Source organism: Beauveria bassiana (assembly GCF_000280675.1).
Source record: "Beauveria bassiana ARSEF 2860 unplaced genomic scaffold BBA_S00012, whole genome shotgun sequence".
Classification (NCBI taxonomy): Eukaryota; Fungi; Ascomycota; class Sordariomycetes; order Hypocreales; family Cordycipitaceae; genus Beauveria; species Beauveria bassiana.
Genome location: NW_007930847.1, coordinates 423,751 through 437,723, shown reverse-complemented (window position 1 = coordinate 437,723; position 13,973 = coordinate 423,751). Strand labels below are relative to the sequence as shown.

General features: G+C 53.5%; 5 protein-coding genes across 5 annotated transcripts; 2 read left to right on the top strand and 3 right to left on the bottom strand.

The window, feature by feature from the left end:
• Positions 1-953: 953 nt before the first annotated feature.
• BBA_05025 (proteasome component Y13) lies at positions 954-1,883 on the top strand (the record flags this gene model as incomplete). Its single annotated transcript, XM_008600122.1, has 4 exons — positions 954-977; positions 1,040-1,224; positions 1,287-1,705; positions 1,756-1,883. The coding sequence occupies 4 exons, from the start codon at positions 954-956 to the stop codon at positions 1,881-1,883; spliced, it is 756 nt and encodes a 251-aa protein (XP_008598344.1).
• Positions 1,884-1,991: 108 nt separating this feature from the next.
• Positions 1,992-3,067, bottom strand: BBA_05024 (PAP2 superfamily protein; the record flags this gene model as incomplete). Its single annotated transcript, XM_008600121.1, has 4 exons — positions 1,992-2,683; positions 2,735-2,828; positions 2,887-2,943; positions 3,002-3,067. The coding sequence occupies 4 exons, from the start codon at positions 3,065-3,067 to the stop codon at positions 1,992-1,994; spliced, it is 909 nt and encodes a 302-aa protein (XP_008598343.1).
• A 540-nt stretch (positions 3,068-3,607) lies between these two features.
• BBA_05023 (WW domain-containing protein) lies at positions 3,608-5,311 on the top strand (the record flags this gene model as incomplete). The annotated part of the gene is made up of 1 exon (XM_008600120.1): positions 3,608-5,311. One exon carries the CDS (start codon positions 3,608-3,610, stop codon positions 5,309-5,311), a length of 1,704 nt encoding a protein of 567 aa, XP_008598342.1.
• A 936-nt stretch (positions 5,312-6,247) lies between these two features.
• BBA_05022 (fungal specific transcription factor) lies at positions 6,248-8,503 on the bottom strand (the record flags this gene model as incomplete). Its single annotated transcript, XM_008600119.1, has 3 exons — positions 6,248-7,103; positions 7,160-8,311; positions 8,406-8,503. The coding sequence occupies 3 exons, from the start codon at positions 8,501-8,503 to the stop codon at positions 6,248-6,250; spliced, it is 2,106 nt and encodes a 701-aa protein (XP_008598341.1).
• Positions 8,504-11,878: 3,375 nt separating this feature from the next.
• On the bottom strand, positions 11,879-13,607 carry BBA_05021 (L-ornithine 5-monooxygenase; the record flags this gene model as incomplete). The annotated part of the gene is made up of 3 exons (XM_008600118.1): positions 11,879-11,956; positions 12,015-12,582; positions 12,643-13,607. The coding sequence occupies 3 exons, from the start codon at positions 13,605-13,607 to the stop codon at positions 11,879-11,881; spliced, it is 1,611 nt and encodes a 536-aa protein (XP_008598340.1).
• Positions 13,608-13,973: the final 366 nt, after the last annotated feature.

Sequence of the window (13,973 nt, the reverse complement as noted above, 5' to 3'; positions counted from 1 at the left end):
TTAAGCAGAACTAAACGCGAAATTTTCCCGCGCCACGAAGTGTAACAGTGCCTGTCTATCTTGGTCTTGCAGTAGCGAAGATGAATCGCGTAGCCTGGCGCAGAAACGTCAAAGGTCGCGTTTGAGACGGGCGCGCAGCTATTTGCAGTAGCTCCCCTTTGGATTTTCTGGTGTGGGTTGGGAGAGACTGGCTTTTGTCTGAGCAATTATTAGACTTGGAGATGGTCACGCAGCAGTCGCAAGCCCACTTTTGGGGAGTAAAGCTGAGGGAGAGGAGTCAGAGGATAAAGGATAAAGAAGTATTGGGAGAAATAGAAAGAAGGACGAAAGGTCAGTGATGAAGATGCCGTGATATTTGATGATCAGGCAGATGGTGATGGAGGTGGCGAGGAGAAAAACGGTGTCTGTCTCCTGGAGGGGGGGGATATGAAATCGAGCAGGGCAAGATACAAAAGTCAACTTTTGGGTGGAGGCACCAGCGAATTACATACGTCCAAGGTGTCGGGTTTGGCAGCTGGCACGCCAGCAGTCAGCCAAACAACGGGGTGTGACGCGAAAGACTGGCGCGGCAAGTGGCGGCGCTGCTGGAAACTTCTGTTGCCTAACAGATCAGGCTAGATTTCCTGAATGTGTGTGGCGGTCGTTTCTGTTTGTGTTGTGTCAATCTGTCTGCAGCCAGCTACCAACGCTGACTAACCGTGGCAAATCATCGGCTATTCATCTCGCACCCAAGCTACCTTTCCCAGCCAGCAAGGCGCCTCACAGTGAGCTACGCGGCGGCCGTGCCTGGAGCTTGGAACCAGCGTCCCATCATCCCGAGCTTCAAGGCCTACCGATCGGCCTTCTGCACTGTCACCATCACCAACGGCATTGTTCCGGCTCCAGTGCCAACTCCGCGATTCACAACCACATATACCCATTCGTAGTCTCTGCGCGCCTGCGATATCGTCATCATGTCTCGTCGCTACGATTCGAGAGTATGCCACTCCTCGCCCTCACAGCTACATCAAAGCTCTCCAGCCTAACCATTGTTCATTAGACAACTATTTTCTCACCCGAGGGTCGACTTTACCAAGTTGAATATGCGCTCGAGGCCATCTCTCATGCTGGTACCGCCATTGGTATCCTCGCCAAGGACGGCATCGTTCTTGCTGCTGAGCGCAAGGTCACATCCAAGCTTCTCGAGCAGGACACCTCGGCCGAGAAGCTCTACGTCCTCAATGAGTATGCAATAAAACGCTGAGCTTGTGCTCTGCAAACGGTCCGCCTCTAACCTTCGTTTGCAGTAACATGATTTGCGCCGTCGCCGGCATGACTGCCGATGCCAACATCCTCATCAACTACGCACGCCAAGCCGCCCAGCGATATCTCCTCACTTACAACGAAGACATCCCCTGCGAACAGCTCGTGCGTCGACTTTGCGATCTCAAGCAGGGCTACACTCAACACGGTGGTCTCCGACCTTTCGGTGTTTCCTTCATCTACGCCGGTTGGGACCCCCGCAGAGAATTTCAGTTGTATCTCAGCAACCCTTCAGGAAATTACGGTGGCTGGAAGGCCACCAGCGCCGGAGCCAACAATGCCAGCGCCCAGAGCCTGCTGAAGCAGGATTATAAAGAAGACTGCACACTGCAGGAGGCTTGTGCCATGGCTGTCAAGGTCCTGAGCAAGACCATGGACTCTACAAAGCTGAGCAGTGAAAAGAGTGCGTACCTCGAACGCTTGTCGGATCTATTTATGCTAACATATCTTTAGTCGAATTCGCTACAGTAGGCAAGACCGAGGATGGCAAGGTGTACCACAGATTATGGAGTGCAGACGAGATCACTGCTCTGCTAAAGGAGCATGATCTCGCCAAGAACGAGGAGACCGAGGAGAAATAAATGCGTAAGCAGAGGATTGGCTGATAGATATGAAGGAAGGCATCCTTCTTGAACTATGTATAACAAATATGGCACAAGTGTCTCTAAATGATCTATCGTGACTTTGAGCTAGCTCCGATTATTGCCCCTAAATTGGCCCATTTCGAAACCTGCACCCTCGGGCCCAGCCTCCTCATCGCGAACGCGTTGCCAAACTTGACTATCAGTGCCGGGTGGTGGATATGGCTGCGCGCAAAGAGGGCTGGCCAGCGGAGGCCAGTGCCTGCGGTAGCTCCAGTAGGCAACGGTGAAGCCTAGGGTTGAACCGACACAAACGTCGTACACGTCGTGGCGATAGTCTTCGCATCGAGAAATAGCAATGAGAGCCGCTCCGATCAGCGGCGCTAGGCAAAAGAGCGCACGGCTGAGATCGCGGCCGCCGGTGGCCGTCCTAAAAATCTGAAACTGACCCGCAAAGTACAGGCTCACAAAGCCCAGTCCCGCGAAGGAAAAGGACGAATGACCAGAAGGAAACGAACGCCACCCATCCTGCAGCTTGTGACCATCGCCTGTCGTGCAGACGTCGATGCTGACTAGCGTGTGAGGCTTGGTCCCAGCCCTGGGTTGACAACGATCCAGGAGGTCAGGTCGCGGTCGGCCAACGGCATTCTTAATGACGTCTGTCAAGAAGAGCGTCAATGCGACTGAGATGAGAAACGAAAGATATGTAACTTCGTGCTTTGTGGCAGGGGACCGCATGATGAGGTTGTACGAGATGAGCACCCCGAGCGGGATGAAGAAGGCATATACAAAGTTCATGACTGCGGCCTGTTAAAACAGCACAAATTACAGAGTCGAGCGAGTCTTCTCACCAACAGGTACACGCTCATGTTCTGCGTGCGGAAACGATATTTGCAAGTCGTCGATACTGAACATGCGATGAAACGGAGTGACGAACAGGACCAACTGGCATGGATGAGTTAGTGTCGCGTGGTCGGAGGCGACCAGGTGAGGAACAGCTCACGCATATCCAACCAATAAGCAATAGAAAAAATCCAACATATTCAGGAGCATGCGATGTCTGTGGATTGGTTCTGTCAGCGTCTGCACTACATGGTGATGTGACAAGGCCAGCTCACCATCCACAGCCTGGCGAAAGGAGTCGACGGGATCCGGACAGGACTGGGAGTGCTGCGTGGAGGCATTCTTCCAGAGCTCAACGGCTGTCTTGAGATCCGCAAAGCTTGAGTCTGCCTTTTACACCATGTGAATTCGCACTCTGTCGCTGGACCAACTCGTCCGTATCGTGCTTGCGCAAAGACGTGTCAAGATAGAGCTAGGGGCGCAGAGTTCGGTACGTTTGTCGCAAAGACAGTGCGGACCGCCCCCACAGGCCTTTGCTGGGATGATAAGATGCGCTCAGATGTCATGAATCGAGACTATCCTCTTGGCCAGGTTCAAATACATTACTTCTGATTACTTTATGTACGAAAAATGAGCTGACATCATGCTATATGCAGACCTGTTGGCGTTTCCATGAGCATCGTCGCTGGCTGATCTGCTGCCGGCCGTTGTCATAGCTCCACCAGAAGCCCACTCGCCCAAAGCTTGCATCAATTTCCTAATGAATCTGCATCTCCCATTTGCGCCAACTTGTTGCTTGATACGCTTGGTTTCATCGGCGGCTGCGCAAAATACGTGGGCACGCTCTGCAGGGGAAGGGAATCATTTAAAATTCATTTGCGATGCTTAAATCGACATACGTGCCGTCGGCGGCAGCGGCAGCGAGCAGCGCACCACTGCCGCCTGGCTGGACAGAACACACGGCGCCCACAGGACATACCTATTACTACAATGCCGAGACGAAAGAGTCGACCTACAAGCGTCCAGGACTCGCTCCTGTGCCCGAACCGATACCGCAACAGCATCCATATGCGCCACTCATTGGGTTGCCCTCGCTTTCCGACCCCAAGGTAGCCAATGCATATCTCGCCCAGCACAATCGTGGACCATATCAGCAGCAACAGCAGCGCCAGGACCATGGAAAAGGCGCCGCCCGACCTCGTCCACAGCCGATAGACAAGCCGCGGAGAAGGGTCTCCATCCCGGGCCATGAACCTTGGGTCCTCGTGTACACCAAATACTCACGACGATTCGTATACAATTCCGCCAAAAACGTAAGCTACTGGCGCATTCCTGAGAAGCTGATGCCTGCCATCCTCGAAATGGACAAGAAGCGCATACAAGAGAAGGCTACGGGTAGCAAAAACACACCTCAAGGTGACGGAGATGGGGCTGGCGATAGCGAGGAATACGAAGAGGTCGAAGTGACAGATGACGAGGGCGAAGGAGACGACGCGAGCGAAAATCATCCTAAAAAACGACTACGGACTGATGACGATGCCAATGTCGACGAACAAGAAGAACAAGAACAAGAGGAGGAAGAAGGGGTAGAGCAAGATGCTGGCTCGCTCGAGTTCACAGAGGCCGACATTGCGATGCAACTACAAATGATGGGCGAAGAGTACGGGCTGGAACCTGGCGAATACGACGACGGCAACATGCAAGACTGGCCCGAAGGCGCCGCAGGCCTGGCGTTCTCTCAGGAAGATGCCGAGCTGCTCTTCATCGACCTCCTCGACGACTTACACATCAACCCGTACAGCGCGTGGGAGAAGCTGCTCGAAGACGGTAAGATTGTCGACGACCCGCGGTACACGGCGCTCGGCACAACCAAGGCTCGCAAGGAGTGCCATGACAAGTGGGCGCGCGCGCGCATCGCGCAGCTCAAGGCGCAGCGCGCCCAGCAGGAGAAGAAGGACCCGCGCGTGGCCTACGTGGCGCTGCTGCAGGAAAAGGCCACGCCGAAGCTGTACTGGCCAGAGTTTAAGCGCAAGTATAAAAAGGAGGACGCGATGCGGGATGCGAAGCTGCCGGACAGGGAAAAAGAGAAGATGTATCGCGAGCACGTGAATCGGTTGAAAAAGCCGTCAGCGACGCTCAAATCGGACCTCACGGCCCTGCTCAAGGCGCAGCCCGCGACACAGCTCAACAACACGTCGTTGAAGAATGGGCTGCCGAGCGCGGTCCTCGCCGACCTGCGGTACATTTCGCTGCCGCCGAGTGTGCGGGATCCGCTGATTGAGGCGTTTGTGCAGAGCCTGCCGCCGCCGCCTCAGGGCGAGCAAGGTAGTTCAGCAGCAGAAGAGGAGGAAGCAAAGGAGCGGAGCAAGGCGAGGGAGAGGCGCGAAAAGGCGCTGCGGGAGCACACACGCGCCGTGGACGAGCAGAGACGCAAGAGGGAGCGCGACGTTGCGGCGAGCAAGGCGAGGCTGAGGGATGGCGAGATGCAGATTGACAGGGCGATGAGGGTAGATAAGAGGGGTCTGCAGGGCCAGCTGGCGGATATGAGAATGGAGGAGGCAAAGAAGCAGGCAGAGGAGAGTTGAAGAGGGATACCACGAATTGCACACAGAGCAAGGATGCGGTGAATACGTGACTATATATATACCCCGCCGCCCCCGAACAAACGAGTGGACCAGTTTTCGAGCTTGAGCTCTGCCCTCTGCGTGAAGGACGTCAATCTATGTGATCTGATGCCTACCTACCTAGGGTGACCAATGTCGGTTAGCCTCGACGAGGTTGCCAGTTGGCCGTTTCTCGTGCGGGCCCCCGATGTCATTGCCGACAACATGCAGCTTGATGACAGTAACGACACGAAGGAAAGAAGATGAAAATAAAGCCATGTTGCGGGTAATACAAAGTTACGAAGAGACGAGGCATGGGGACGGGCTGGCCGTGGCAAAACGTCATAGTTCGGGCGGCTCATATTTAAGCAGATAAATGTACATAGTCTTCTCAAGAAACATGATTTCGGGAGAATGTTAGCTTTTATGAAATGCATCTATTTCTACGACTACCAACAAAGATGTCTTGTACCCCGGAAAAAGCCTTATTATCCAAAAAAAGAAAAGGCGCCACTGCTCTCGCTCCGTCTTCTCTCCCCAACAGTCATGCCAAAAAGACAAGGATGTGTGTAACCAATCAATAAACAAAACGCTCTCCACAACCATATATAAGAATGTTGTGCTTAGAGGGGGAATCGACAAGAGGTAATAAAAATTGAAATAAATGAAGAGAAAAAAAAAAAAAACAAGTGCTGGTTCGAAAAAGAAAAAGACTTGCGGTTAAAGTCTGACGTCGTTTCTCGGCCACCTCAGCGTATGTGATGTTGCTGTTCCATATATTCAGTAGCGTCTTCTGTAAATCGTGTAAATGAAAGAAGAAGAAAAATATGCGTATGGTATATATCAAGGAGAATATTGAACAAAGTTTTGTATATAAAATCGTCATTGCACTCTCGTTTGCACGAGTATTTCCGGAGGTTAGTCCATGTATGTGCCGTACATGAACCAGTCGTCGTCCATCCAATTGACCAGCTCATTGTACAAAGCAGGCTCCGATTCAATCGGCATCGGCGGCGGCGGCGGCGGCTGTGGGAAGCTGTTGGTAAGTCCCAGCGCCTGCAAGTGGGGGTTGCCAATTTGAGGGTCGAGGTGGACGGGCGTCGTCAGTCTGGCTACCAGCATCTGCAAGTCATGCAGCGTTTCGGTGCACGACTTGTCGCTCGGATCGCTCTTGAGGCGTTCGCAGCCCTGGAGGATGTCGAGGGCAAACTGAATGTCGGCGCTGCGGCTGGCGTTCTGGTCTGGGGTGGCGCTTTGCTGCGGGTACACGAGGCTTTCCAGGATCAGGCACACGGATGCGCTGAAACAATAGTGCAGCATAGCGTGGAGCGGCTTCGGGTGGCGGTTGATCGTCATGAAGTGACGGGCAAGTTTGATGTTGTTACTCGCGGCGTCGATGCACATCCTAAGATGAGCGAGCTGTATGTTGTACTCCTTGGAGCTGCCCTGGGGCATGAGGCGCTCCGCGACCGACTTCTTCACCGCAATGAAGAAAAGTGGGCGAGTAGCGACAATAATCAGCTGGTTATATCGCATGTGCAGCATGACGCAAGCTGGGTCATTGCTCAAACCGTCTGGTGAAAGTTGCAGGCGCAAGGGCAGAGTGCTTTTCCATTGCTCCAGCATCCACATAACCTTTCCAGGACTCTGTGACGAGTCGCCGGAGCCGTTGACAGAGTCCCAAGGAGCTATGCGATAGGTGTTGCAAACGACGTAACCGGAAATGCGTGAGAGTTCGACGTGGGCGCGTAAGCCGGCTGCTGGCGGCATACCACTGAAGAGATTGGGTTAGTTCCATTGAGTTTGCAGGTGTGCAAGTGAGTGACTTACGCGGCATCAGAGGGAAGAGGGATACGAATGGCATCGTCGGCAATGACGGGCGGACGACCCATAAGACAGCTGAGCCATCTATCTAAGATGTAAACAGTCCAGAAAATGCGCTTGCCTTTCTCATCTACCCAGCCACGGTGCGCCCCAAGCATGATGCACAAATGAGACGCAGCAGCAATGTGCATGTAGGCAGAGTCGCGTTTGCAAACCTCTACCAGGTGATATGCCATGAGTGCAAACGCGGAGACGTCCTGAATGGAACAACGCCCAATATCGAGCGGGTTCCGTAGTAGCATAGAGGCTCGCGCGAAGAATGAGTCGCTAAATTTGATGTCTTCTGACTCGTTTATGGGTGGCCAGGGGCAGGTGCTATGTGCGGCGACGGCAAATGCAGCATGGGGAAAAGCCAGTGAGCGATATGCGTCGGGATCGAAAGAGGCTTGATTTGGAGGCAGGACTGGGGGTTGTGGCGGTTGAGCTAGGTCGCCGAACCAGTAGATGCCGCCGCTCGGCCATGAGCCGTTGCCGTCCTGGACGACGAATCTGACTTCAGAAAGCATGGAGACCATGGATGCTAGGGGCGGGAGCAATAACGGATTTACATCTTTTTCATCGAGTGGACGAGAGTCATCGGTATGACACTTGCCCAGAGAGGACAAGAAGGCGCTTCCATCGTGAGGAGCGGGCTGCTGATGCTGTGCGAGGGGCAGGACGGCACCAATAAGCTCCTTGAGATGATCCAAGAAGGTGGCGCCGCTGGTCTCACCATGGAAACGGGCGGTGCCGTCGGCGTCATGCAGGAGTCGACCGGTCGTGTGGTCGTCGTCTATTGGCTCGGGTTTGATCAGGGTGCTCTGGCCGGAGACACTCGGGGCAAAATGGTTGCTGGCGGAGAATGGGCTGTGGATTGGCGAAGTGGCCGACGGCGGGCTGCCAGCAGCATGCTGAAGCAGTTCATGTCGTTTGACAGGGTCTGGGAGGGCATCCTGCAAGGCCTTTTCGTAAAGCTCAACCTTTTTCTTGAGGTCGTCGAGTTCTGATTTGGAGACGGAGACTTTTTCTATGGGCGCAGGATATACGCACTCGCGATTGGCTGAGGCGCATGAGGCGCAGGGCCTCTCGCCGGAGCACTTTATGCGACGAACATTGCAGCTGTTGCATCTGTAGCCAAGGGAAGACAAGTCGTTAGGAGATTGACGGCGGAAGAGAGAGCTAGAATATTCCAATTGAGAGCGGAAGGACTTACGCTTTGGCGACGCGTTTGCGCTGCTCGGGGGCTACTTTATGGCGGCGAGGGTTGACGGGCAGCCTCTGAGAGGGCCGTCGCTCACCGTCGATCTGCATAGATGAAAGGAGGCAAGAAGATGCAAGAGCCAAGGAAGAGGCTCAAGGGTCACGTTGGAAGAGAGAAATAGAGAGGTTTAGCAGCTTCGGCAGCGCAGCAGTACTCAAGGTGGAGGAGTGGCGGCGGCGGCGGCGGGGTCCGAGATGTGAGAGCGGATGAGATGTCGCTGGTAGTTTACCAAGGCGCAGAAGCAATATACATGCTGTCAAGGAATTGAGGGGATAAGACTGTCCATCATGAGCCAACCTGGGGCGAGGTTGGCGCTGATGAGAGTGTGTAAGGGCTGCCAGGTCCGAGGATGACCGAGCGGATGGGATAGAAGTAGCAGTGAGGCAGCCAATTTTGGGCGTGCGGCGGGCACAATCAGTGGGGTGGGCGTCGCGTCGAATAGGGAGGATCAGCGTGATAGGGCTGAGGTATCTGCAGGAGAAGAATTCGGTTTCGCAAGAGGATTGCGAATGGTAAGAGGCTGGTGTTGACGTTGACACGAAAAATCCGGGACGAGCTTTTGGGGAAACGAACGGATGGAGTGGAGACGGCAGCGCTGACTAGACTTTGGGCCGAGACAAGGTGCCTGAGGGAAGCTAGGGAAAGCAGAGGGAGAGAGAAAAAGAAAAGGAAAGAGAAGATGGAGAGAGGAGGGCTGAAGGCTGCAGGACGGGCTGGCTACTGCTACGTGGAGAAGAAGATGGCGTCTTTTTGGAGAGACAAGTAACAAGGCTCAGCACAGAGGAGGGCGCCAACGTACAAACCTACATAGGCATGAAAGGATCCGCCGTATAGGCGGTTGGTGGGTGTGCAATTCCAATGTGGAAATAAGCTAAACGTATGGTTACTTTTACTGGCCAACGTTACCAGTAGTTATTACTAGTGTACTGATATGATGATAAGTAAGAAGTTTGGAAGAGGCAGGCTGATGAAATAGTTAGAGCAGCATGCCAGGGCAGGCAATTTAGTAGTGCTTCGCCTATCAAGTGCCTAGGACACACTCTTCGGCTGGCAGAGATCTAGAATAAAGAGAGATTTAGGAAATACTTTGGGGATAAATCCATACTCTGGCGTTTTTTTTTCCGTGAATTTTTGGCCCTCGCAAAGCTTTTCTTTGCCGACTTGAAGTGTAGCCTTGGTGTCGACTCCTGGAGGGTCCGGCCAGCCCTCTCCGTCACCCCCACCCCGGTCCAGTGACGCGGAGCCAGCCGGGAGTGAGACAGCGGAATCTCGGTGCCGTTGTACTGGCCGAACACCCTGAATGATGGGCTTTTAATGTCATTGAGATAACTTGAATACCCCAAGTTGTGGTGCTGCTTTCTTCGCACCGTTTGCGCCATGGCTAGCTGGTGACAGGCTGACAGCCCGCTGAAGAACGTCTCTAGCGCAGCGCCGCACCGAGGTAGGTACCTGGCTGATCGACATTGGTACATTCTCGTAATTGCTCAAAAGCTCTGTGCCAGCCTGCCGAGTGACAAATGACTACGAGTAGTGTAGCACTTCTGAATGACCTATTGGGCGTCAAATCAGTCAAATCTAAGCCCATCTTCAGGCATTAATTTCTAAAAACTGTCCCAGAGCGTGTCCTTGAACACCAACTGGCCCCCCGGCCTCACCCAGGCACACCAGGAACTCTGGGACCTCTGGGACCGACCGAAAGACCCCGCCTTCAACTCAGCGGGGTTGTTAGTGGAGAAGCGGCCAACAAGCGAGCTGTTAACAGCTCAGGCATTTTATTGTAAATTCACTAACAAATCTACGGATTCAAGTTAACCACCTGCCTACCTAGGATTCATGTCGCCTCCACTTTCCACTCTTTCTCCTCTTTCTCTTCCTCCATACAACCTCTCGCCGCCTCAACTTTTTCCGAGTGCACCAATCAATCACGCATTCTAGTCGACCTCTATCATGTTTAGCGCCCAGTGACTCACCTCGCCGTCCATTTAACAGCCCTGCATGCAGCTACACGCACTTGACACCAGTTGACCAGGCTTTGACGCTTTCGCCGCGTAGTCTCTACTCATGCCGCGTCACAGGGCCACGACACAGGCTACGTACGAGTACACGTCCTTGGGGCCTCCATCTCCTTTATCGAATACCGTCCTTGGCTTATCACCACGACCGATCTTGCTAGCTGATTGCCGGTCTCAGATGACCCGGTGCTGCCGTTGCTCGGCTCGCCCTACAAGGCGCCGCCCAGCCTGCACATATTCTCCCTTAAAGCCACGCGGCCACGACGTGCTAACTCAACGACCTGCATCCAGTCAACCATAGAAGATGGACACTTCACAATGGTGCATGCCACCGCTGCCCGCCACCGCCGCCGCCGCCGCTGCGCCGCCCTCGGCCATCACGACTAGGAATTGCCCATACAACGCACAAGTCGCGCTTGCACCAACCGCCCAGTCTCTGTGTTGCACAGCCACAATCTCAACATTGTCTGGACTTGTTTTCTGCGGGGTTCCTCCGCACGTAATATTTCCCAGGTTCGCCGTGATAAAAGGTGCCATGATCCACGGCCACCGTTATGGAGCCTTCTTACAGGTTCGTTTGCTATTATCACCAGTAAATGTGATGTCCGTTTCTCGGACCTCGAGTTGATTGCTTGGGTCCGAGGCGGGCTCCACCTCAGCTTTGCCCACTTAAATGGCACCAGACCCTTGCCAGAAACAGCAGCTGCTCGCTGCTTTATCAGTACATCCCTCAAGCCGCCGTATGAGGCATGTCCATTCCACATGGTGTTCTTCTGTGTCAACCTCCACTATCCAAGCCTGAGACAGATTGAAGCGGAGCAACCATCACACTTGCTCACCGCACCACCGCCAACGGACATGTTGCGGACTTGAACCTGTTACCGAGCTTCATCTTTGATTCACCAAGCGCAACAACATCATCAAGCCCGAGCTTTGGCTTTATCTGAGTTGTGCCATTGGCTCATTGGCTCAATTACACAGCAAAACAAAAACACAAGTTCAAGTCCGGGATGGAGTCGATGTACATCTCACCCAACACAAAGTCAAACTCGAAATCTGCTATCAGCTCCTCTACTCAACAAATGATCACCCAACAGAAAGACATATTCGAGACGCAGACTTCGATTTGACAAAATTCTGCCATGATCCATTCATCGAATCTAAGCATGATATGCGTTTATCCTTCTATGACCTTCGTACCGCAAAATACGGGCAGGCCGACACAAATATCAAAGCCCAAAGCAAAAGAAACATCGGATGCGGCTCACGCGCACGCATCTTCGCTAAGAATATGAACTGTTACTTTTCCAAACTAAGCCCTCCAAAGTAGCAATTGATTCTGTCTACTTGTTAGGCCACTCTCGCCGCGCTTCGTACGCCACGCCACTCTTACCCAGCCGACATAATAGTGTCTTAGTGCTCAGTTCCAAAAATGGACTGGACCATTTCGCCGGACCTCGTAGCAAGGACTGACAAAAGGGTATCGCTCAACTATGTCCTTGATTAGCATTCTTATTCGCCACCTGAACATTAGACCTGTTCAACTTACTCCGTGGGTTCCCTCGCAGCAGCCCTGCAGCCAAATGCCGGCGTCACCGGCTACCGAGCCGGCCTTGTACTGGACGCGATAGTCACGACCGACAGCCAGCTTGCGTTCGCCCTGCTCCGTGTCGACATTCCATCCTGTAACGCCCTTGTTGAACATGGCAGTCCCCGGGACAGCCTTGGGTAGCATCTCCCAAGTGCTCTTGAGCATGTCAATGTGGGCATTACGCTGGTAGCCAGTGGCTGCAATTATGAGATCAGCCGAAAGAATCTCTTCATCAGCAGAGTTGACAACGCCATCCGAAAGGCCGTGAATCTTGACCTCGAGACGATCTCCGTGAGGCTCAATGTTGCTGATCTGGCGACAGCCCATGATTCTATGAGGCCAGGTACGCTCATCCGGGCCAAGTACGCGCTTCTGCGCGTACATGCGCTCAAAGAGCTCTTCAATGAGTTCCAGTCGCACAACACCATAGTTTGTCGCACGAGCGTCGACAAGGAACTCACTCCTACCCTTCGCCGACTTGGGGAACAGGGCATCGATGTACTCAGGGTTGAAGATGGAATTAACGCTGGACATGCATGCATTAGCAACAACAACATTGCTTAAATGTGGTGGGCGAGGTACTTACAAGGGCGAGTCATCGCTGGGTTTCAGGAATTCTTGACGCATCACAAGCTGCGTACTCGAGTTGGGGTATAGGTTCTGAATGTTGTGGAAAATTTCGGCCGCACTCTGGCCAGCACCGACCACAACAACTTTGTAGGCGGCATTCTTGTCAGTAAGAATCTGGGGCACCATGTACGCATACTGCGAGGAATGCAGAATGCGGGGGTGCTTGACAGGGAAGCTCTTGGGGAAGCTGGGTTTGCCGCCGGTGGCCAGCATGATGTTTCGTCCTCGGAAAGTCTGCACCTGTCCATTGACATTGTTTCGGGCCTCGACGGCAAAAAGCTTGACGGTGTCGGCCTTCTTTACCGCTGGTGTGACCGACACAACCTCGTGGTCGTATTGAGCAAGGTGCTCAAAGTGAGCGGAGCACCATCTCATGTAGTCTTCATATTCGACACGAGCGGGGAGGAATGTGCTGAGGTTGGTAAAGTCGACCAGGCGATCGTGTTGGTGGAGATAGTTGAGGAAAGTAAAATGTGATCGAGGATCACGGAGGGTGGCCAGATCCTTAATAAACGAAATCTGCATCTTGGCTCCAGGAAGAAGCATACCGGCATGCCAAGCAAAGCGAGTCTGCTTCTCGAGGAAAAGTACCTTGGGAGAAGATCCATCGGGACGCAGCTTCTTGCCTGCGGCAAGAGTGTCGTGGAGCGCAATGGCAACGGAGAGACTGGCGGGGCCAAAGCCGACGCAGATGAGGTCGAATTCGCCGTCGAGATCGGCCGCGACTAGATGGGAGGAGCGCTGAATGGGCTTGACGCGCGAATTGGCGCCATTTTGGACGGCAAGAGTCTCGGGGGCCTTGACCGCGGCGCCGTTGGTAGGCACAGCTACAAGCTCCGGAGCAGCAGCGCCATTAGTGCCGTTCTGGGGCACGGTGGTAGTGGTGCTCTCGTCTCCAGTGGTTTCTCGATGAGGAGACATTGTGGCTTGCTGCTGACTTGAAAGACGACAATTGCTGAACAAATTAAGAATATAAAAAAAAGTCTTTGGATAGAGTTAGCAATGTTTCAATGCTGAGAGTGACAAGCAAGCAGAGGAAAAGGAAGTGAAAGTCTTACACGAGAAGACGGAATCAAGAAAAGGTCCAGTTGAGGCCTAGTGCCGAGGTGGATGTTGAATGTGGGAGGTGGTGGTAGACGAGGCGGGAAAGATGTAGGAGGGGTCCAAGATGGCTTGGTCGGAGGGGCAAGCGTCTACATATATATTTCGGGATCTCTTGGAGACAGACGCCACTGATTGGCAATGAGAATGCCGGTCGCGGGTCGGGCAGAATGGGCGCAACAACAT